This window comes from Callithrix jacchus, chromosome 6 (assembly GCF_049354715.1).
Source record: "Callithrix jacchus isolate 240 chromosome 6, calJac240_pri, whole genome shotgun sequence".
Classification (NCBI taxonomy): domain Eukaryota; kingdom Metazoa; phylum Chordata; class Mammalia; order Primates; family Cebidae; genus Callithrix; species Callithrix jacchus.
The window spans coordinates 14000801-14021298 of NC_133507.1; the positions used below are offsets into that span (position 1 = coordinate 14000801).

General features: G+C 39.3%; 2 protein-coding genes across 32 annotated transcripts in view; one reads left to right on the plus strand and one right to left on the minus strand.

Moving 5' to 3' along the window:
• Positions 1 to 19077, plus strand: part of LOC118154465 (uncharacterized) — a 92860-nt gene extending 73783 nt beyond the window's left edge. For both annotated transcript variants that reach the window (XM_078329044.1, XM_078329045.1), the window contains 3 exons: positions 6825 to 6915; positions 8729 to 8831; positions 12386 to 19077. In XM_078329044.1, coding sequence (XP_078185170.1) covers positions 6825 to 6831 — 7 coding nt within the window. In that variant the 3' untranslated portion in view covers positions 6832 to 6915; positions 8729 to 8831; positions 12386 to 19077. The remainder of the gene's footprint in view (positions 1 to 6824; positions 6916 to 8728; positions 8832 to 12385) is intronic.
• LOC103793610 (uncharacterized) overlaps positions 1 to 20498 on the minus strand; it is a 592261-nt gene that overhangs the window by 537507 nt on the left and 34256 nt on the right. For 24 of the 30 annotated variants that reach the window (XR_013519250.1, XR_013519240.1, XR_013519247.1 and 21 more), the window contains exon 2: positions 19076 to 19142. The exons of 5 other annotated variants lie outside the window; for them this stretch is intronic. The gene's annotated coding sequence lies outside the window, so the exon portion shown is untranslated. The remainder of the gene's footprint in view (positions 1 to 19075; positions 19143 to 20498) is intronic. One more of the 30 variants, XR_013519255.1, reaches the window with a different exon arrangement.

Genomic DNA, 20498 nt, shown 5'->3' on the forward strand with positions numbered 1-20498 from the left:
TTGGGAGGCTGAAGCGAGTGGATCACCTGAGGTCAGAAGCTTGAGACCAGCCTGGCCAACATGGTGAAAACCTGTCTCTACTAAAAACACAGAAGTTAGCTGGGCATAGTGGTGCTTACCTGTAATCCCAGCTACTAGGGAGGCTGAGGCACAAAAATCACTTGAACCTGGGAGATGGAGATTGTAGTGAGCTGAGATCAAGCTATTGCACTCCAGCCTGGGCGACAAGAGCAAAACTCTGTCTCAGAAAAGAAAAAAAAAAGAGTGGTAACTCTTTTAATTCTAAGACTAAATGAGTGTTAAAATATGTAAAGGTTTTACAGTCTGTCAACATAGATCAGAACTATTAGAAAAGGGAAATTAGCTAGGTGTAGTGGTATGTGTCTGTAGTCCCAGCTGCTTGGGAGGCTGAGACAGGAGGCTTGTTTGAGCACAGGAGGTTGAAGCTGCTGTGAACTATAATCGTGCCACTGCACTCTAGCCTGGGCAATAGAGCAAGACCCTGTCTCTAGGAGAAAAAAAAAAAAGAAGAAGAAGGTTTTCTAAGGAAAAACTTCATAATTTGTAGACATAAGAAGTACAAGTGCAGTTTTGTTATGTGAATATAATGGTGAGTATTGGTGAAGTCTGGTATTTTAGTGTAACCATCACCCAAATTGTTTCCTTTATACAAGAAAGGGCTTCTTGTCTCTTCAAGTACCACAAGAGAAAGAATTCATCTTTGCTGGATGCTACTGTGTGCGAGGCTCTAAGCTAAGCTGAATGCATGTTTTTACTTTATAATCTATTTCTTGGTATTTTACGTGGAATCTTTAAAAGCATGGCTCCATAGCTGAATGGCAGAGCATGCGATATTTAACAAAGCACCCTAAAGAGAAATTCCCATCTTTTATCATATCGTCCTCAGGCATTCAAGAGTTTCCAAGTTCAGAGGCTACAGTAAACTCTTAATCCCTGACCTCTTCAACACTCTGAAACTTCAGATATCCTCTCATTCACCTTTCCTTAAACATGCTAAATCTAACCTTCCACCTTGGTTCCTCAGTGTCCTTTCCCTTGCTTGCTGTGCACAGCTTAAAGAGATGAGCTACACCAACAACCAGCCTCCCTACTGTGCAGTTTCTCCTTTGCACTACTTGCTTTCTAGAGGACAATCGCTCTACAAGGCTTGGTCCTTTTTCTCTTTACAGCACCTCCCTAATATTGTGCCTCTAGACTGCGAAAAGACAGAAGAGTTTGCAGCTAGATGTTGCTGTCTTCTTTTTAATACAACACATCTCATGTATTATCACAATTTACAACTGAGAAAATGTTAGTCATCTACTGAGAACATACAGCTATGTTAGCTTGGGAGATTTAGAAAATGTTTAATTAACAAAGAGATGACTGTTCCATATTTTGCATGAATTTGTTTTCTGTTTTCTGGTTTTTGCTATGAGACTCTATCACAAAGAATCCATTTATTTGCTGATTCATTCACTTGTTGATTCATTCATTTATTCATTTCATCATGCATTCATCAATGACCTAACACCCACTAACTGCAAGGCTCTGTAATAGACCCCAGGGATATGAAGCTGAACAAAAGATAATCTGGAGAGATTCACATGAAACAATAAAATTAGAATATGGTTCCTGATGTATCAAGGCATGAAGGTATAATGACAACATAGAAAAAGAAGCACTTCACTATGGAGCCATCAGGGCACCTGGAGAGCATGGCAAACTCAGATGCCTGCAGGGGCCAGGCATATAACAAACTCCCATGCTGGGGAGTACAAGGAATTGCCCTGATGAAATCTGATTGAATAAATAAATAGAAGTAGAACTCCTGTTCTAGGGGCTAGGGACATTATGCATAAGAATGGTATTCTGTGGGCTCCATCTTCAACAATTAGCTCAACTGACTATTTGTCATCATATCCAATGAAACCCTACTACCTCTCCTCATGCCACAGGCAGCAGCCTCCTATTTAGTCTCCCTGTTTCCCCTCTTGCCATCTTTAGTCTTGTTTACTTGTAAATCAGAGGGAGATGAGGGAGATGTAATGCATAAGTTCATGCAAGTTCTTCAGCCAATGGCTGTCACTGAGAGATGAAGCCAAAGCCTTTATATTTGAAAGCACATTTCCTAGATTAACATTAGAATACTCTATGCAGTATTTTTAAAAAATTCTCAGTGGATAACTCCCATTCTGGATGAATTCTGCACCCTAAAATTGTGGATGATACAAGGTGGTTATCAAGCTGTGGGCAATCCATCAGCTCACTCCCTCACTTGTTTTTACTCTGTGCAATGTGGCCTTTGCACAGAGACCTTTGCTGACCACTCTGTCCATGCATCACTCTTCTTTCACATCTTTGCTTTCTTCATAGCACTCTTCACAATCCATGTACTCTGTTACTGGGTTAACGTACTTTATAGTCCATCTTTCTCCATGAGAAGATGTCTGAGAGAAGAGTTCAGGGACTTTACCTGTTTTGTTTACTGTCCTACTCCAGTGCCTGTGGAAGTAACTGACACTCACGCCTGTAAACCCAGCACTTGGGGAGGCTGAGGCGGGGGGAATCACCTGAGGTCAGGAGTTCGAGACCAGCCTGGCCAACATGGTGAAACTCCATCTCTACTAAACACACAAATATTAGCCAGGCATGGTCGTGGGTGCCTGTAATCCCAGCTACTCTGGAGGCTGAGGCAGGAGAATTGCTTGAACCCAGGAGGCGGAGATTACAGGGAGCCGAGATCATGCCACTGCACTCCAGCATGGGCAAAAGAGCAACACTCTGCCTCAAAAAAAAAAAAAAAAAAAGGTGCCTGGCACATAGAAGGCATTAAATAAATAATATTTAAAACAAACTGAATGGACAATGACAAACTGAAGAAGAGTTCAGGATGTTCAAGGGAAATGGAGGGAAGCTGATTGAGAGTAGAAACAAGCAACAGGAAATAATCCAGGAAAGGGAAGGAGGTTTGATGGAAAATAAGAAGCTAGGATATTTTTCCTTAAGAAGGTAAGAAGCCTTAACCATTTTAAACAGGAGATTTTCACAGCCAGATTTGTTTTTTTAGAAAACTCAGTGTTGGCTGGGCGAGGTGGCTCAGGCCTGTAATTCCAGCACTTTGGGAGGCTGAGGTGGGCGGATCACCTGAGGTCAGGTGTTTGAGACCAGCCTGGCCAACCTGGAGAAACCCATCCCTACCAAAAATACAAAAATTAGCTGGGTGTGGTGGTAGGCACCTGTAATCCCAGGTACTCGGGAGGAGGCGGCAGGAGAATCGCTTGAACCAGGAAGGTGGAGGGTGCAGTGAGTCAAGAACACGTCATTACACTCCAGCTTGGACGATAAGTGGAAAAAAAAAAAAAAAACAAGAAAAAAAAAAAGAAGAAAATTCCATCTTGCTGAATTTGGGAAGATAGACTAGAAATGCAGATACCTGTTAGGAGACTCTTGTAATCCTAATGAGAAGAATCTGAACAAAATGGTGGCATGTTTCAACATCACAGTATGTAAATAAATGGAAATTGAACTACACATGGCTTTGTTTTGCCTTACTGGATATCAGACATAACCCTGAAGAGTGAATGGTCACTTGCAATTAAGCTTATAAGCAAATAAGTGCATGGCTTCTCTCTTGTAAAAACTCAGGTTTGTCTTTGGGGCTCTCTCTCTAGTCTGGCTTAAAAAATACAAATTAAGGTAGGCTTTAAAAAGACAAGCTTAGGCCAGGCACGGTAGTCCCAGTACTTTAGGAGGCTGAAGTGGTGGATTGCTAGGAAAGGAGTTCGAAACTAGCCTGGCCAACATGGTGAAACCCCGTCTGTACTGAAGATACAAAAATGAACTGGGCATGGTGGCATGTGCCTATAATCCCAGCTACTTGGGAGGCTGAGGCAGGAGAATCACTTGAACCCGAGAGGTGGAGGTTGCAGTGAGTCGAGATCCAGCCATTGCACTCCAGTCTGGATGACAGGGTGAGTCTCTGTCTCAAAAAAAAAAGACATGCTTAAAACATTTTCAGAAACCAAACAGAGGTCACTGAAGCCCCTCTAGGCCCCTTCTATTCCCATGTTCTATTCCCCATGGGTGGCCTATGTGATCCTTGTTTGTCTTCATTTATAAACTTGCCTCCTAGGCCATTCTGCACATTTCTCATCCCAATGTGAAAAAGTGCTACGGAATGTCTGTTCTAAATGTTTTCTAATTTCCATTTATGCTTCATTGTCCTATAATCTGTTCAAAGCTGAAAATAGAACTAAGGTATGATCTCAGCATAACCTTTAGCAATTAATTTTATTACTATTTTTTTTCTAACTGAACAAACTCATAATAAATAAGAAAAGCTTTATCTGTAAAATAACCCCAAAATAGACCTCCACCTTTTACCCTACATCCTTCTCTAAATTGCTAAGCCAGTATTAAGTAGAGTCTCCTCCACCCCCGCCCTTCCTTCCTTCAACCCAATATTACTTTGGTTAAAGAAGTAAATCTAATTAAAGGAGCATGGGAAATGGAAGCCGTTTTGTGAGTTAAAGAAGCTGGCTCTGTGTATCTTTCACCAGTGATTGGGCTTACAAGATGGAAAATTCCATACACTGCTAAGCAAAGTGCTCTCAATGTTGTTGCAACATCTGCTTTTCTTTGTGTAAAATCTTTTCCATGGGGTGGGTGAAGATTTTTATTCTAATTGAATTTGTAGTTAATTCCAGATAAAAAGAAGTTGGGTTTTTGTTTTTTTGTTTTTTTTTGCTGATGCTGCTCAAATCAGGGGTCCTAGGCCCATCTCTCAAAGCCCATTTTTACCCAAAATTAATCAAAAGGAGTTGCAGGTGCTTTGGATCAAGTGACCTTACATTTGTTTATATTTTTAGAAGAAAATACTTAGATTCACTTAATTTCTGATTTGGTCTTTTAAATTCTTTGTGACAGGAGAACGAACTCCTGTTTCTTAGATGCAATGTTTCTAACCCATTAAGCAAGGACATGGATGGGCTTTGGTTTGAAGATAGCTTACTACCCTCTTTGACAATATTAACGTAGTGTTAATTGATCATGATAGCAAATATGTTTATGATCCTAAACCATTCTAAAGAAACTTAGAAACTAAGGAGTCAGTCTTCCAATAGTTCTTGCAATATTTGCTAAACAAATTAATAAATGAACAAAAGAAAGAATAAAATATAATACCTATCAGCTCCCAGTGGCTTTGCCATGCCACCTACTTAATAGTCTTCTGCCTGTCATAGTGGCCTTTGGCAATGAGTGATTTCCATCAGCTTGTATTTTGGATGTTATGAAATAAGAGAAGACTATTCAATTACAATTACTCTTTTTTCCCAACCAACCTTGATAAATGAATGAACCCTCCTCTCCTCTCCTCTCGCAGCTACATATATTTGGGACAATAAAATAGAAAGTAAAACCAGGACTGAGAACCAGAAGTAGCTAGAATCCATCCCTGTACCTTGTTGGGGTCACTTAACAAAGCTCACTTCGTATCTTCTACAGAGGGTTTGGACTCAGAGAAAGGGTAACAACTCCTTCCCTCCCCAGAAGTGGGGGTGAAGATGTCCACTAAAAGCCATGGGTAAAATACATTAATGTAATCTTGACATTTTCAGAGGTATTGTGTTATTAATATTACTGATATTGACTAACCCTTGTGAATGTTTACCATTTCTTATCAAAATGCATGGATTTTAACGTTTCCTCCTTGAGGGTTCTGCCCTGATTCTTGCAGTTGAGTTAGTTGTCCTTGGTCTGGACCCTTTAATATACAGAACATATTTCTTTATCTATCACTGTATATTTTTTATCTGCTGTGACCTTTATAGACACATTCTTTCCCCAGAAATCTGCTTATTTTATCAATTCCAGGACAGAAGGAATATTACTAATTTATTCTTAAAAGTCATCAGATACTCATCAATGATTTATCAATGAATGAACTCAAATAGTTGTAGAAGATTTCCTAGGGGAAAAAATGCATCTCTCTCATCTGGCCAAAGTTGTAAGCCATCATAGGTAATAATGAGAAATGTTGGCTATGTTAGGTCAAATTAAATACAGTAAGAAAATAAAAACCCGTCTTAGAATAATGGTAGATTAATTCCATTTTTTTTGTAATAGAGATAATACTGCAATGGACATTCATAGAAAAAAATGTTAAGTGCATTTCTAGTTGTAGTTTTCATTTCATAGAAATAAATTACTGGACCAGGGCCGGGCGCGGTGGCTCACACCTGTAATCCCAGCACTTTGGGAGGCTGAGGCGGGTGGATCACGAGGTCAAGAGATCAAGACCATTTTGGCCAACATAGTGAAACCCCGTCTCTACTAAAATATAAAAAATTAGCTGGGCGTGGCACACGGGAGGCTGAGGCAGGAGAATTGCTTGAACCTGGGAGGTGGAGGTTGCAGTGAGCGGAGATTGTGCCACTGCACTCCAGCCTGGTGCCTGGTGACAGAACCAGACTCTATCTCAAAAAAAAAAAAAAAAAAAAAAAATTACTGGATCAAAGCAGGATACGAACCTCAATTTTGCACAATTTCATTGGCATTGCAATTAAGCATATTAAGTAAATGTAAAATATTTTTACCTCTCTCTCTACATATATATGTGTGTGTATGTGTGTATCTATATACATACATGTGTATGCATAGGTGCGTATACTTTCCTAGCCTTGGCTTTAGCTTCCTACCCTTGATTAGCTTCATATTGTGATTTCTTTCAGTGAATGTGCAGTTAGAAGATATGTAAGAGGGATTTAAAATGAGAATTCATGGTTGGTCATACTTTCTTGTATTTATTCCATCCCCTGAAGAATATAGGCCCCGCTCTGCCTGATGGTCACAGGAGCAGGATAAGCCAACTTGCACCGTGAAGCTGAGTCACCTTGGCTGACTGAGCAATAAGTAAGTACTTATTGATATATGGCACTAAGAGTAGAGATTATTTGGTACATAGTAACAGCTGACTGATACACACCTTAAAACAGGCCTGTTATTGAGGATATACAACAAGGAATAAAAACACAAGTTTTTATGTAACTTATACTTCATTGAGGAAAAATGTATATCTAGAATAATGGTATTCATATCTGTAATGTCAGTTGGTGATTTGATTTGAAGAAAAAATAAATCAATAAGAATAGAAAATGGCATTTGAGGAATACATTTCTTTGATTGCTACTGAAATGGAATATTTTGCATTTCCTTTCTGAAATTTGCCTCCTAATGTGCTTTACAATTTTTCCTTAGAGTATTCATCTTTTTCTAATTTGTAGTTATTTTCATATGTTAGTTATGTTACCCATTTACATATATGGGCTATTAAAGTGTCACAAATGTTTTTCTTAATTTGATTAAAATGTTATATTGTTAAACCAAAAATCTTCAAATTATAATTTAATAGTCTTTTGTTTTATGCTTTACTGCATATTTAGAAATGTTTTATATTTTAATTTTTACATTTAACCATAATAGTTATTTATTTAAGTCCATAATGTGAGGTGAGAAGCTAATCCTCTTCTCAGCCTTGAAAAAAGTTTCTATCATCAAAGCTTAATTAATCCAATTTCTCCCAGTTGATGTTAAATGGTACCACTGCAAGCTATCAAAAATTGGGTGGTATATACTGCTACTGCTGGATAATATACAGCCAGTAATAATCTGCCTTAATGATATTAAATGGCATTAAGAAGTATGTATAAAATTACTTTCTATGAATGAAAGCAGATAACACATATGACAAAATTTGTTGCTATTCCTGTAAAATCAATATACACACAAATACATGGGAGGGAGATTAGAACAAACTCCAAAATATTAATAACCTTTCACTCTAAGTAAATAGAGGAATAATGAGTAATCTGTATTACTTTATCACTCTTTTCTATACTTCCTGATCTAGAGTAAGCACAAAATACTTCTATAAGCACAAAAAAGTTTAAAAATAATTTTGGCTGGGTGCGGTGACTCACACCTGTAATCCTAACATTTTGGGAGGCTGAGGTGGGCAGATCACCCGAGGTCAGGAGTTCGAGACCAGCCTGGCTAACATGGAGAAACCCCGTCTCTACTAAAAATACAAAATTAGCTAGGCGTGGTGGCAAATTCCTGTAATCCCAGCTACTCAGGAGGCTGAGGCAGGAGAAATGTTTAAACCCAGGAGGCAGAGGTTGTGGTGAGCTGAGATGGTGCCATTGCACTCTAGCCTGGGCAACAAGAGTGAAACTCCATCTTAAAAAATAACTAACTAAATAATTTTAGAAGAAAACAAAAACAAACTAGTACTGCAATAACTGAAAAAATTTTATTAACCAGGACCTAAGGTATTTTCTCTTTCTTAACTGCATTTTAAATAAAACAGCCAATTATTTGTTGAAATCTTTATTGAACAAGAAACCTTCAGTTTGCACTTAGGAAAAAAATTAATTTAAATATCCTTCCCTTCTTGTTCTAGGGAGTGATTTCCCAATCTCCCTACTACTATTTTCAGGAATCGGGTCTATATTTTGTTTTAAGTATAGGTAATTCCTGATATCTTCACAGAAATGAGGCAGGACTAAAAGCTGCTGCCTATGTGCAGTAGCACTCTTTGCTTAGAGAAATAAATGTATATAGGGTGTGTGTGTGTGTGTGTGTGTGTGTGTGTGTGTGTGTGCATGTGTGGTATAATGTTGATATTTGTCCCCACCCAAATCTCATGTTGAATTGTAATCCTCAGTGCTGGAGATGGGACCTGGTAGGAGGTGTCTGGATCATGGAGGGGGATCCCTTGTGGCTTCGTGCTGTCTGCGTGAGTTCTTGCAAGACCTGGCCATTTAAAAGTGAGTGGCATCTCCCCCTTCACTCTCTCTCTCCTGTTTAATACTGTTTTCACCATGTTACATCCCTACTCCCTTCTGCCTTCAACCATGATTGTAAACTTCCTGAGGTCTACCTAGAAACTGAGAAAATGCCAGAACCATGCTTCCTGTGAAGCCTGCAGAACTATGAGCAAAATAAACCATTTTTCTTTATAAATTACCTTGACTCAGGTATTTCTTTATAGCAATGCAAGAGCAGCCTAACACAGAAAATTGGTGTCAAAGACTGAAGTATTGCTATAAATTTACCTGAAAATGCAGGAGTAGCTATGGAACCGGGTAACCAGCAGAGGCTGAAATACTTAGGAGGGCTCAGAAGAAGGCAGGAAGATAAGGCTAAGCTTACGGCTTCTTAGAGACTAAGTGGTTATGACCAAAATGCTGACAGTGATATGGAAAATGAAGTCCAGACTGTCAAAATCTCAGATGAAAATGAGGAGCTTATTGGGAACTGGAGAAAAGTTCATGCATGCTATGCCTTAGCAAAGATCTTGGCTGCATTTTGTCCATCCTCTAGGGATCTATGGAAGTTTGACCTAAAGAGTAACAACCTAGGGCATTTGTCAGAGGAAACTTTCAGGCAGCAAAGCATGCTGGTTACTTCCAACAGCCTATGCTCAGATGTAGGAGCAAATAAATGACTTCAAGTTTAGAAAATTTGCAGCCTGGCTATGTGGCAGAGGAAGAAAATTTTTTTTCAGGAACGGAATTCAAGCAGGCTTTAGGGTAACTACTTGTTACAGATACTTGTATAATTAAAAGGGAGCCAAGTGCTAATATCTAAGAAAATGGGATAAAGGCCTTGAAGGCATTTCAAAGACATTCAAGGTATGCCCTCCCATCACTGTCCCTGAAGCCTAGGAGGAAAGAATGTTTTGCTGGGCCAGGCCCAGGTCTGCTGCCCTGTGCAGCCTCAAGACACAGCGCTCCACTTTCAAGCTGCTCCACCTCCAGTCTCAGCTCAAAGGGCCTCAGATACTGCTTGTGTCGCCACTCCGGAGAGTACAAGCAAGCCATTATAAGCCTTAGCAGTTTCCACGTGGTATTAAGCCTATGAGTGCAGAGACTGCAAGAGTCAGTGAGGCTTGGCACACTCCAGTTTGATTTCAGAAGGCATATAGAAAAGCCTGGGGCCGGGCGCAGTGGCTCACGCCTGTAATCCCAGCACTTTGGAAGGCCAAGGTGGGTGGATCACGAGGTCAAGAGATCGAGACCATCCTGGTCAACATGGTGAAACCTCGTCTCTACTAAAAATACAAAAAATCAGCTGAGCATGGTGGCACGTGCCTGTAATCCCAGCTACTCAGGAGGCTGAGGCAGGAGAATTGCCTGAACCCAGGAGGCAGAGGTTGCGGCGAGCTGAGATCACGCCATTGCACTCCAGCCTGGTTAACAAGAGTGAAACTCCATCTCAAAAAATAAATAAATAAATAAAATTTTAAAAATAAAAATAAAAGCCTGGATGTCCAAGCAGAAGCCTGCAGCAGGGACAGAGCCCCCACAGGGAACCTCTACTAATGCAATGCCATGGGGGAAATGTGAGGTTGGAGGCACACACAAAAGCACTGCCTAATGGAATTACGAGAAGGAGGCAACTTCCCCCAGACCCAAGAATGAGATCCACCTGCAGCTTGCACCCTGTACCGGGAAAAGCCACATGTGCCCAACAACCTGTGAGAGCAGCTGCAGAGGCAGAACCCTGCAACATCCCAGAGGCAGAGCTGCCCAATGCCTTGGGAGCCCATTCTTTGCTCCAGTGAGCCCTGGATGTGGAACATGGAGTCAAAGTAGATTTAAGATTTAATGACTACCCTGTTGGGTTTCAAAATTACATGGGGCCTATAGCCCCTTTCTTTTGGCCAATTTCTCCCTTTTGAAACTGGAATGTTTACTGAATGCTTCTTTGCTTCTATCTCCATTGTATTTTTTTTTTTTTTTTTTAGATGGAGTATTGCTCTGTCACCCAGGCTGGAGTTCAGTGGCACAATCCCAGCTCACTGCAACCTCCACCTCCCAGGTTCAAGCAATTCTCCTGCCTCAGCCTCTCAAGTAGCTGGGATTACAGGTGTGGGGCACCACACCCAGCTAATTTTTGTATTTTTTCAGTAGAGGCGGGGTTTCACCATGTTGGCCAGGCTGGTCTCAAACTCCTGACCTCAAGAGATCCACCTGCCTCAGCCTACCAAAATGCTGGGATTATAGACGTGAGCCACTGTGCCCAGACTCTCCACTGTATTTTGAAAGTAACTACTTGTTTCTGATTTTACAGCCTTATAGGTGGAAGACATTTGCCTTGTCTCAGATGAGACTTTGGACTTTTGAGTTAATACTGGAATGAGTTAAGATGGGGTGAAACCCCTTCTCCACCAAAAATAAAAACATTTTGCAATGTGAGAGGACATGAGATTTGGGAGGTGCTAAGGGCAGAGTAATGTGGTTTGGATATTTGGCCCTGCTAGAATCTCATGTTGAACTGTAATCTCCAATGATGGAAGTGGGGACTGTTGAGAGGTGTTTGGATCACGGGGATGGATCCCTTATGGCTTGGTGTCATCTTCATGGTAGTGAGTTCTCAAGAGATCTGGTCATTTAGAAGCATGTGGCACTTCTCCCCTGACTCCATCTCTATTGCTTGCTCCTGCTTTCACCATGGGACATGCCTACTCAACTCCACCTTCTGTCATGATTGTAAGCTTCTGGAGACCTTCCTAGAAGCCAAGTAAATGCCAGCCCCATGACTTCTGTAAAGCAAACAGAACTGTCAGCCAATTGAAGATGTTTTGAAAAATAAATTACCCAGTCTTGGATATATCTTTATAGCAATGCAAGAATCAACTAGGTTGGGCACAGTGGCTCACACCTATAATCCCAGCAATTTGGGAGGCCGAAGAGAATAGATCACCTGAGGTGAGGTGTGCAAAACCAGCCTGGCCAACATTGTGAAGCCCTATCTCCATGAAAAATACAAAAATTGGCCAGGAGTGGTTTTACATGCCTATAATCCCAGCTACTTGGGAGGCTGAGGCATGAGAGTTGCTTGAGTCCAGGAGGTGGAGGTTGCAGTGAGCCAAGACTGAGTCATGCACTCCAGCCTAGGCAACACTATGAGACTGTCTCAAAAAAAAAAAAAAAAAAAAAAACCAGAATGGCCTAACACTGTGTGTGTGTTTTTGTATACACACATACATATATTTTTAGTGATAGTGTCTCATTCTGTTGCCCAAGCTAGGGTAGTGGCACCATCATAGCTCATGTAACCTCAACCTCATAGGCTCAAACAATCCTCCTAATTGCTTAGGCCTCCTGATTACTTAGGACTGTGGACCTGCACCACTATGTCTGGCTATTTTATCTGTAGAGATGGGGGTCTTGCTATGTTGCCCAGGTTGGTCTTGAACTTTTTGTCTCAAGCAATCTTCCTGCCTCCACCACTCCTAAAGTTCTGGGGTTGCAGGCATGGGCCATGATGCCCAGCCAGAAATAAATTTATATTAATGTTCCTCTTTCTTTCCTAGAGTGGTCATCTATGGATTGCAGAGAGAGCATCTACATTTGTTGGGAAGTTAGGCTCCATTTCTTCTGAGGACCCACTCAAGCTGTAGTTGGACACTTCTGAAAATTATCAAGACAAGGCTTGGAGCAGGCCAGCCTCTGAGTGGCTGCTCTCTTGCAGGAAAGCCTAAGCCTGAGAATGGAAATATTTACAACATGGGGGAAGAAAACCTGGCTTCCTTGCTCCATCACAGAAACACATCTTAACACATCCGAGGTCATGAGCTAATAAGGAAAAGGAATTAACTACAGCCTCTCCTGCCACATGTCAAAGTTGATTCTACTCTAGATGAGTCTTAATTATGCCAGTGAAGTATAAAGTTTAATAGAAAGAATGTGTTCCTGAAACTGTAACTTTCATTGTAATGACTAGGAAAGATTTAAAGTAAACTGTGCTTTACATGTGATGAGCTTAATTTGAAGCTACAGAATTAATTTTTGATGCAAAAAACTCTATATCTCTCTTAAAACAGTGGCTGCCTTATTGTCATTTCCTGTATATGAAATATCTCACCCTAGGGAGAATCCACATCTAGAAAATATTTACCCTCTCATTTTCTGAACCTGAGATCTTTTTATACTACATTTTTAACTCAAATTTATTCTCTTTGCAGAGGATATAAAGCCTTTCTTTCTTTCTCTTTCTTTCTTTCCTTTCTCTCTCTCTCCCTTTCTTCCCTCCCTTCCCTTGCCTTCCCTTCCCTTGCCTCCCCTTCCCTCCCCTCCCCTCCCCTTCTCTCTCCTCCTCTCCTCCCTTTCCTTCCCCTCCCTCCCTTCCCCTCCTCTTCCCTCCTCTTCTTTTTTTCTTCCCTTCCCTTTCCTTTCTTCCTTCCATGATGACTCAAGAAATTAAGAACATGTTCAAGGTCACATCACTTATAAGTGACTGAACTGGGACTCAAACCAAGTTCTTTCTTACACTAACACTAGACAATCTTCCTAAATACTACATCTCATCCTATAAGGGCAATCAAAATCAGATCTCATTCATTTTACTAGTGAATTATATTATTTTCATGGAGCTACATATATGAATAATATAGATAATTGCTTATGTTAATAAGTAATTGCTTATGCTAAGTAACAATGTTAATAACAAATTTGATCTAAATATTAGTCTTCATATTTGGGCATGACTGCCTACATAAATTATTTGTTTTGTGGGTTACCAGATTAACAGTATGTTAGCCAATCTCTCTGTTTTTAATTCTCATCATTAAGTTTTTTGGGTTAAAATTTTTATTTAGGAGAACTCTGCTAAACTACAAAACTATAGGATTTAACAGGCAATTATGCTATTGTCACATAATGATATATGCACTTCAGTTTTTCAGATTAGATGATTGTTATCTTGAAGGGAGGAAAAGAAGAGAGAATTGGAAACAATTCTCAAAAATAAGGAGTTACGGTAAAAATTCAGAGGTTATAATGTTAGCCAAGAGGGCTGGGGATGTCTTAGAAAATAGTCACTAGGTACCTAAAAGAAGATGGTTGAAAAGGACAAAGCATTAAAAGAACTGGTAGAACAGTTACTGAATTCAGATTTCACTTTTGAAGACTCTGTACTAGCAAACAACCAAAAATGAGCTTTTCGAGTTTCGAGTAGAGTGGGTTTCACTGTGTGGTCTTCAGCAAGTCATAACTTCCCCAAATGTTTATTTCCCCATGGGGCTATTAATAACAACATTCAGATATCAAGGGGTTGTTGAAAAATTCAAATAAAGCAATGTGTGAAGTAATATTCTACAGCTGATACTGTAAACACCATTCAGTAATATTTTAATATGGCCGGGAGTGGTGACTCATGCCTATAATCCCAGCACTTTGGGAGGCCAAGGTGGGTGGATGACGAGGTCAGGAGTTCGAGATCAACCTGGCCAATATGGTGAAACGCCATCTCTACTAAAACTATAAAAATTAGCCGGGTGTGGTGGCATGGACTATAGTCCCAGCTGCTCTGCAGGCTGAGGCAGCAGTTTTGCTTGAACCCCCAGCAGGCAGAGGTTGCAGTGAGCCTATATTGTACCACTGCACTCCAGTTTGGGTGATGGAGCAAGACTCTGTCTCAAAATGTGTGTGTGTGTGTGTGTGTGTGTGTGTGTGTATTAGTGAAATCTGCATCTATGAAATGAAACAAAAGGATGAATAAAGAAAATTCGTGCAGGTTAATAGTCACTAATTAGAGCTTTTTAAAAAATCAAATTCCATTAGTTTATCTTCTGAACTCTACATTCTGATGAAGGGAGAAGCAAAGCCTCTTTTATATTTAAATTCTCATGACATATTTTGTGTCAGATTGATTATAAACTTGCAACTGACTCGTCAAATTTTGAGCTGGAGGGAGGCCCTTCCATATACCTGCAATTCCCATTGGATAACTGAAAGTGTTTCTCCTTTCTCTTTGATATGATAAATTCCTGAAAGCCATTAGTGATTTAGGGACCTTTCTGAAGAAACTCTCTCCTTGAATAGGAAAGCAGCATTAATGTTTTTAAACAGTCACTGGCTGCTTACAGCTAAGGAGCAGCATCAGCAACAGCAAGAAAATTATTCTAAGTAAGACGGAATCAACTAAGAATTTCCAAACTTTATTTTATTTTTTTTTTTTCAGGAAACCAGATGGGAACTGATCATTGACATTTTCCAAATGAGGCATCAGTAGGGGCAAGCAAGTGGGGATAAAGATTCCAGACCTGCCTAAATTCAACCTAACATCAACTTTAGCAGCAGATACGGGGCAGTTAAAAGTCCAGGCAGCCATTACTTTATCTTTACAGTATACCTATTCCTTTAAGGGACTTTGCTTTTGTTATTTTTAACTTGAAGAAAAAAAAAACAGTTAGTGTTTTTCTTTTCAAATAATTAAAGGGAAAGGAAGTCTAAAGAGAGGCTGAGTGACATCCAATATTCCCAAATACTCTCTTGTTGCTTTAGGTGACTGGTACACTTAATTAAGGAGGGTCCTGGGTCTATCATCGACCAGGGCCTGACCTGTGAGTGGGAGGGATTGAGCTGTAACCTGACCGAGCCCAGGTGTGTGCCTGCAGGTCATACACTGGGAAAACATGTGGCCTCAGTAAGCCCTTCCCAAGCCTGACCATGCCTTTAACTATTTCGAGTCTTTCTCAAGTGTTCACAATGTCACATTCTTAGACTTTGTCAGCATGCTTTCCTCTACATTAACAATTTCAAGTTGGAAAAGGAAATGCATAAGGTGAAGAGACTTGTTTCAGGTGATAGAGTCTAAGAAGGTGGAGAATACAACCCAACTCTTATGGCTTCTAGTCACTGCTCAGTTCAGACAGCACAGTCTCATCTAGCAGGCCAATTCTCACTCATTCACTAACACCAGTCACTGAAAAGTTTTCCTCCCCTACAACAGCATCTATTTGCTTTATCTCTCCTTCTTTCCTTTCTTCCTTCCTTCCTTTCTTCCTCTCCTTCCCTTTTTCACTCTCCCCCTCTCTCCTTCCTCTTTCTCCTTTTTTCTCGCTCCCTCTCTTCCTTTGTGTTTTCTTCCTTTCCCCCCTCTCTCTTTCTTTCCCTCCTTTCCTCTCTTTCCCTTTATTTTCTTTCATTCTTATCATAGGCAAAGTAAACTTTGCCGTCACCATGTTTCAGGAAACTCAGTTCTTGTGTATCCGGCCCATGGTGATGAGGAAAACACAACGGGCAATGATTTTTGTTCTCTCTAAATTTCCCTGTTCTATAAGAATTATTTGCTGACAGAAGAACTGTATATGGGAGTGGCTCCAAAACCCTGTATACACACAGCATTAGTGGGAAAATAAAATGTCTTCCCTGTGGACAATTCTATTATCAATTATCTATGAGTGACAAGACATAGTATTTATAGGACAAAAAACATGAAAAATAAATTATCTTACCTGACATCAACAGAGAATGCATCATTTTTACATAAAGAATTATCTGTATTCTGAACGTCTGAGTGATTTGCATTTCAACTTTTTATCTGTAATTCTGTTTATAGAAAATATTCTAAAACTAGTTAACACATTTCCCTTAGTTTTTAAATAAAATAAAATGACCTTATGTTGGAGAACATTTTCATAAAGAATATTAATAATCTAATTCTTCTCCAACTAGTACCTTAAAACCAAGGTCAATACTGGTTGACATCCTTTCAAAATATCATGTGAATACCCTTAGCAGCCATTAAGGAACAGATCCCTGTTTAGCTGAAGCCCACTTGAACTCCAGGGGTGGCCTGCTAACACACTCAGGCCCGATACTCTAGTTTCTCTTTGCTGAACAGCATATAGGATAGAACATATGCATTTGGGTCACAAGGCCCTGACTGAAAATTCACTTACTATGTGTGAAATTAAGGCAAGTTAAGTAACCTGTAAGAGCTTCGACTCACACGTACAGTGAGAATAAAAATGACTACTCAACAGATTGTTGACAATAGATAATGCACTAACAAAGTACACTATTCACGTTAGTATCTCTAACTGGTAAATGCTCAATGAGCATTCACTCCTGTGCTCTTCTACTCTCTGATGTCAGATGCTGCTCACTTACAGGAGAGTGTCTACTGTCATTAACTCTGTATTGCATTCTACTGTTCTCCTTTACACTGCTTTTTCTCTTTTCTTCTTCTCCTGTTTATTTTTGTTTCCTTTTGCACCCAAATAACTTTTTTCTATAAGAAGTAGTAACAACTAGAATGTTCTAAGCCTTCTGATCAGTGAACTGGTTCATTGGTGTCCTGGCTTCTCATCAGTTCTTTTTATGTTCAGATCCCCACTGACTTCTCAAAGTTGACTTCCAAATGGTCCAAAGGATCCATTTGGACCATTGGGAATTGTTTTGCTATAGCTTTACTCAAAACCCCCAGGACTCCCATACACACCTATACATTTGGTTACTGTAAACCTTAGATCTTTTCCAGATTCCTGTGGTGGTACCCAGACAGCTAAGTTTTGTCTGTACTCCCATTATATCTTGGAAGTAACTAACTTGTTTCTGATTTTACAGTCTCATAGGTGGAAGGGATTTGTCTTGCCTCAGATCAGACTCTGGACTTGGACTTTTGAGTCGTTAATGGAATGAGTTAAGACTTTGGAGTGACCATTGGAAAAGCATGACTGTGTTTGAAAATGTGAGAAGGACTTGAGATTTGGGAGGGGCTGAGGCAGAATTATATGGTTTGGCTCTGTGTCCCCAGCCAAATCTCATATAAAACTGTAATTTTCCATATTGCAGGAGGGGCCTGGTAGGAGGTGATTGAGTTCAGGGGGCAGACTTCCCCCTTGCTGTTCTTGTGATAGAGTTTTCAGATCTTGCTTGAAAGTGTGTAGCATTTCCCCCTTCTCTCTCTTGCCCACCATGTGAAGATGTGCTTGCTTCCCCTTTGCCTTCCGCCATGGTTGTAAGTTTCCTGAGGTCTTCACAGAAGCAGAAGCCTGAATGGCCTGCAGAACTGTGAGCTGATTAAACCTCTTTTTAAAATAAATTACAGTCTCAGGTATTTCCTTACAGCAGTGTGAAAATGGACTAATACAGGATTGGAGGAAAGTTAGAGAATAGGCTCAGTGAAAATATTGCATAGCCATCTTTGCCTTTGAAACTAGAAATGAAAATTAAGAGAGATAATTAACTTATTGATCCTAGGGTTGGAAAACTATAGTCCATAAGCCAAATCAGACCGTATTCATCCAATTACATATTGTCTTCTAGCTGCTGCACTACAATGGGAAAGGAGTGATTTCTACAAAGACCACATAGCTGAAAATGTAAAAAACTGGCCTTTTACAAGAAAAGGTTTACCAACACCTGGATTAAAATGCATTCTATACATTTATAGAGGAGATCTGAAACATTTTGGAAAAATATTATTTAGTATCCACTCCTATTTTGAGATTCCAAAAAGCATGGCATTTCGAAGATATGGTTATAAGCTTTATTTCTACTACTGGAAAGTCTGTGAAACCCAAGCAGTTTTTTAAATTCTCTGAATTTCAATTTCCTCTGTATAAACCAAGCATATCGATAACACCAAATTCTCATATATAATAAAGGCTAACTGCCCTGATATATTTGTATACAATCTATAAAGTCTGAACTATCTTAGTTTTAATAAGGAACACTCAAGAGTAACCCCACAACTCCCCAAATACATTATATCTTCAGAGAAACAATCACTTCTATTCATTTTTGTTAAAATTCTAAAGACTCTTGCCTCCAAATACCAACTAACATGCTATTTCTATTTTTTCACTTAGCAACTTGAAATTTATCTACTGAATTCCTGTTATAACAGGTAAGGAATTCATTTGTGATCTACTTGTAGTTTATCTTTCTATAGTTCTATTTAACAAAACTGAAGATTCGCATGTTAGTTTTCTACTTTTACCTCTTTTTTCTCCTATCTACCTTTCAACTTCTGTCAGCTCTACTTTTACTTTATGAAGATCAATAACATGATTCTGTTGTATCTAAAGTCATTGCATATCCTGTAATTTTTCCAAGTGAAGAGTGTTTTTCATAGAGTAATTGACTAACCTTAATAAATGTTTATGATATATTATAAAAGAGTCAACTGGCTACTTGTTATATTTAAATTAGTAAGTACTGTAAAATGTAGGGACATATATAATATGTACATACTATTAAAGATATTTTCTTACTTGCTTGTCTCAATGGGATGATTCTTCTTAGAGTCTTCACATTCACTGCCACCTTCTCTGGATCTACCTGAGAAGTCATCAAAGGCTGTGTTCAGAATCATTTGTGTTTTTATTTTAATGGTTCAAATACAGATTTTTTTTCTGAATGCATTGAGTGCTGTCACTGTAATTATATCTCAAACTGCAACTTACCAAATACAGTTTTTATTCAACTGGAAGAGAAAAATCATCATCTCCATAATACAACCACTTACTCTACTGCTTTTTAAAGTGAACTTTAAAAGGTTTGTTTCCAGCACCTTTCATTAATTCCAAGTGTGAGATCTAGGAATAATGACTTAACTTGTGCAAAATTTATTTGCCTCCACTGTTGTCAGCATGATGTTTCATTTCATATTAACAATAACTATTGCTTTCCTTCTCCTCCTCCTCCTCTTTCTCCTCCTCCTCTTCTTCTTCTTCTTCCCTTCTTCCTCCTCATCCTCATCTTCATACTCATCCTGATCCTCCTTCTCCCTTCTCCTTCCACATCTTTAGATGACCTATATTCCCAACTCTGGTAACTTTTAAGATATTTTTTAATATCTTGGGTTCTATAATTTCACATTCGTATTTTACTTCATTTTCATGATTCTTCTTTGGCTCTTGCCAGGCGTTTTCATGTTGAAATTGCATGTATTTCTGCATGCAGTGTAGTCAGTCTTTCTATTCATTTGCCAACTGTCTCCTACTTCATTTGTTCTGTTCTTTGTTTATGAAACTACTATTAATTAGGCATTGAACTTTTGGAGTTAACTCTTCTGTTTCTTATCTTTTTCACATTTTGTGCTGCACATTCTGAGAGATACGTTATTTCTTCAACCTTTTCTTCTCCTCTTTGCTTTTCCTGCAATTGTATCTTAAATTCCTAGAAACTCTTCTGGTTCTTCAATAGTTTATTTTTTATATTAGACTGTTCTTGTTTGGCAAATACAACATCTTCTTCCATTTCTCCAAGGACAATAATTTGAGTTTTTCTCCTTCATCTGATTTCTCAAAATCCTGTTTGTTTTCAATTCTATTTGATGCTTCATGGTTTTTGTATTCTTTTGTTTTTGTTCTTTGTTTCTGTTCATGCTAAAGTATTCCTCAGCTTTCTGGGGACACATATCTGTCCCTATTCAAGAATGAGGAATAAATAATTTGGTGTGATGCTCAGAGCATATAGATGAGTTTTGTTGATGGATAGGCTTTGATTTAGGGTCATGGACACAGAGCCCTAAATACCACAAGAAAGGCATTATTTTGTCATTCTAAACCTTATCCAGCTCCCAGGTTCTATCTACATGGTTCATTTTATTTAGAGAATGACTATAAGATTTTTTTTTAACCTGGAGTAAATACCAGGTTACTAGTAATCATGCTTGCTGGGATGGAGGGGTTA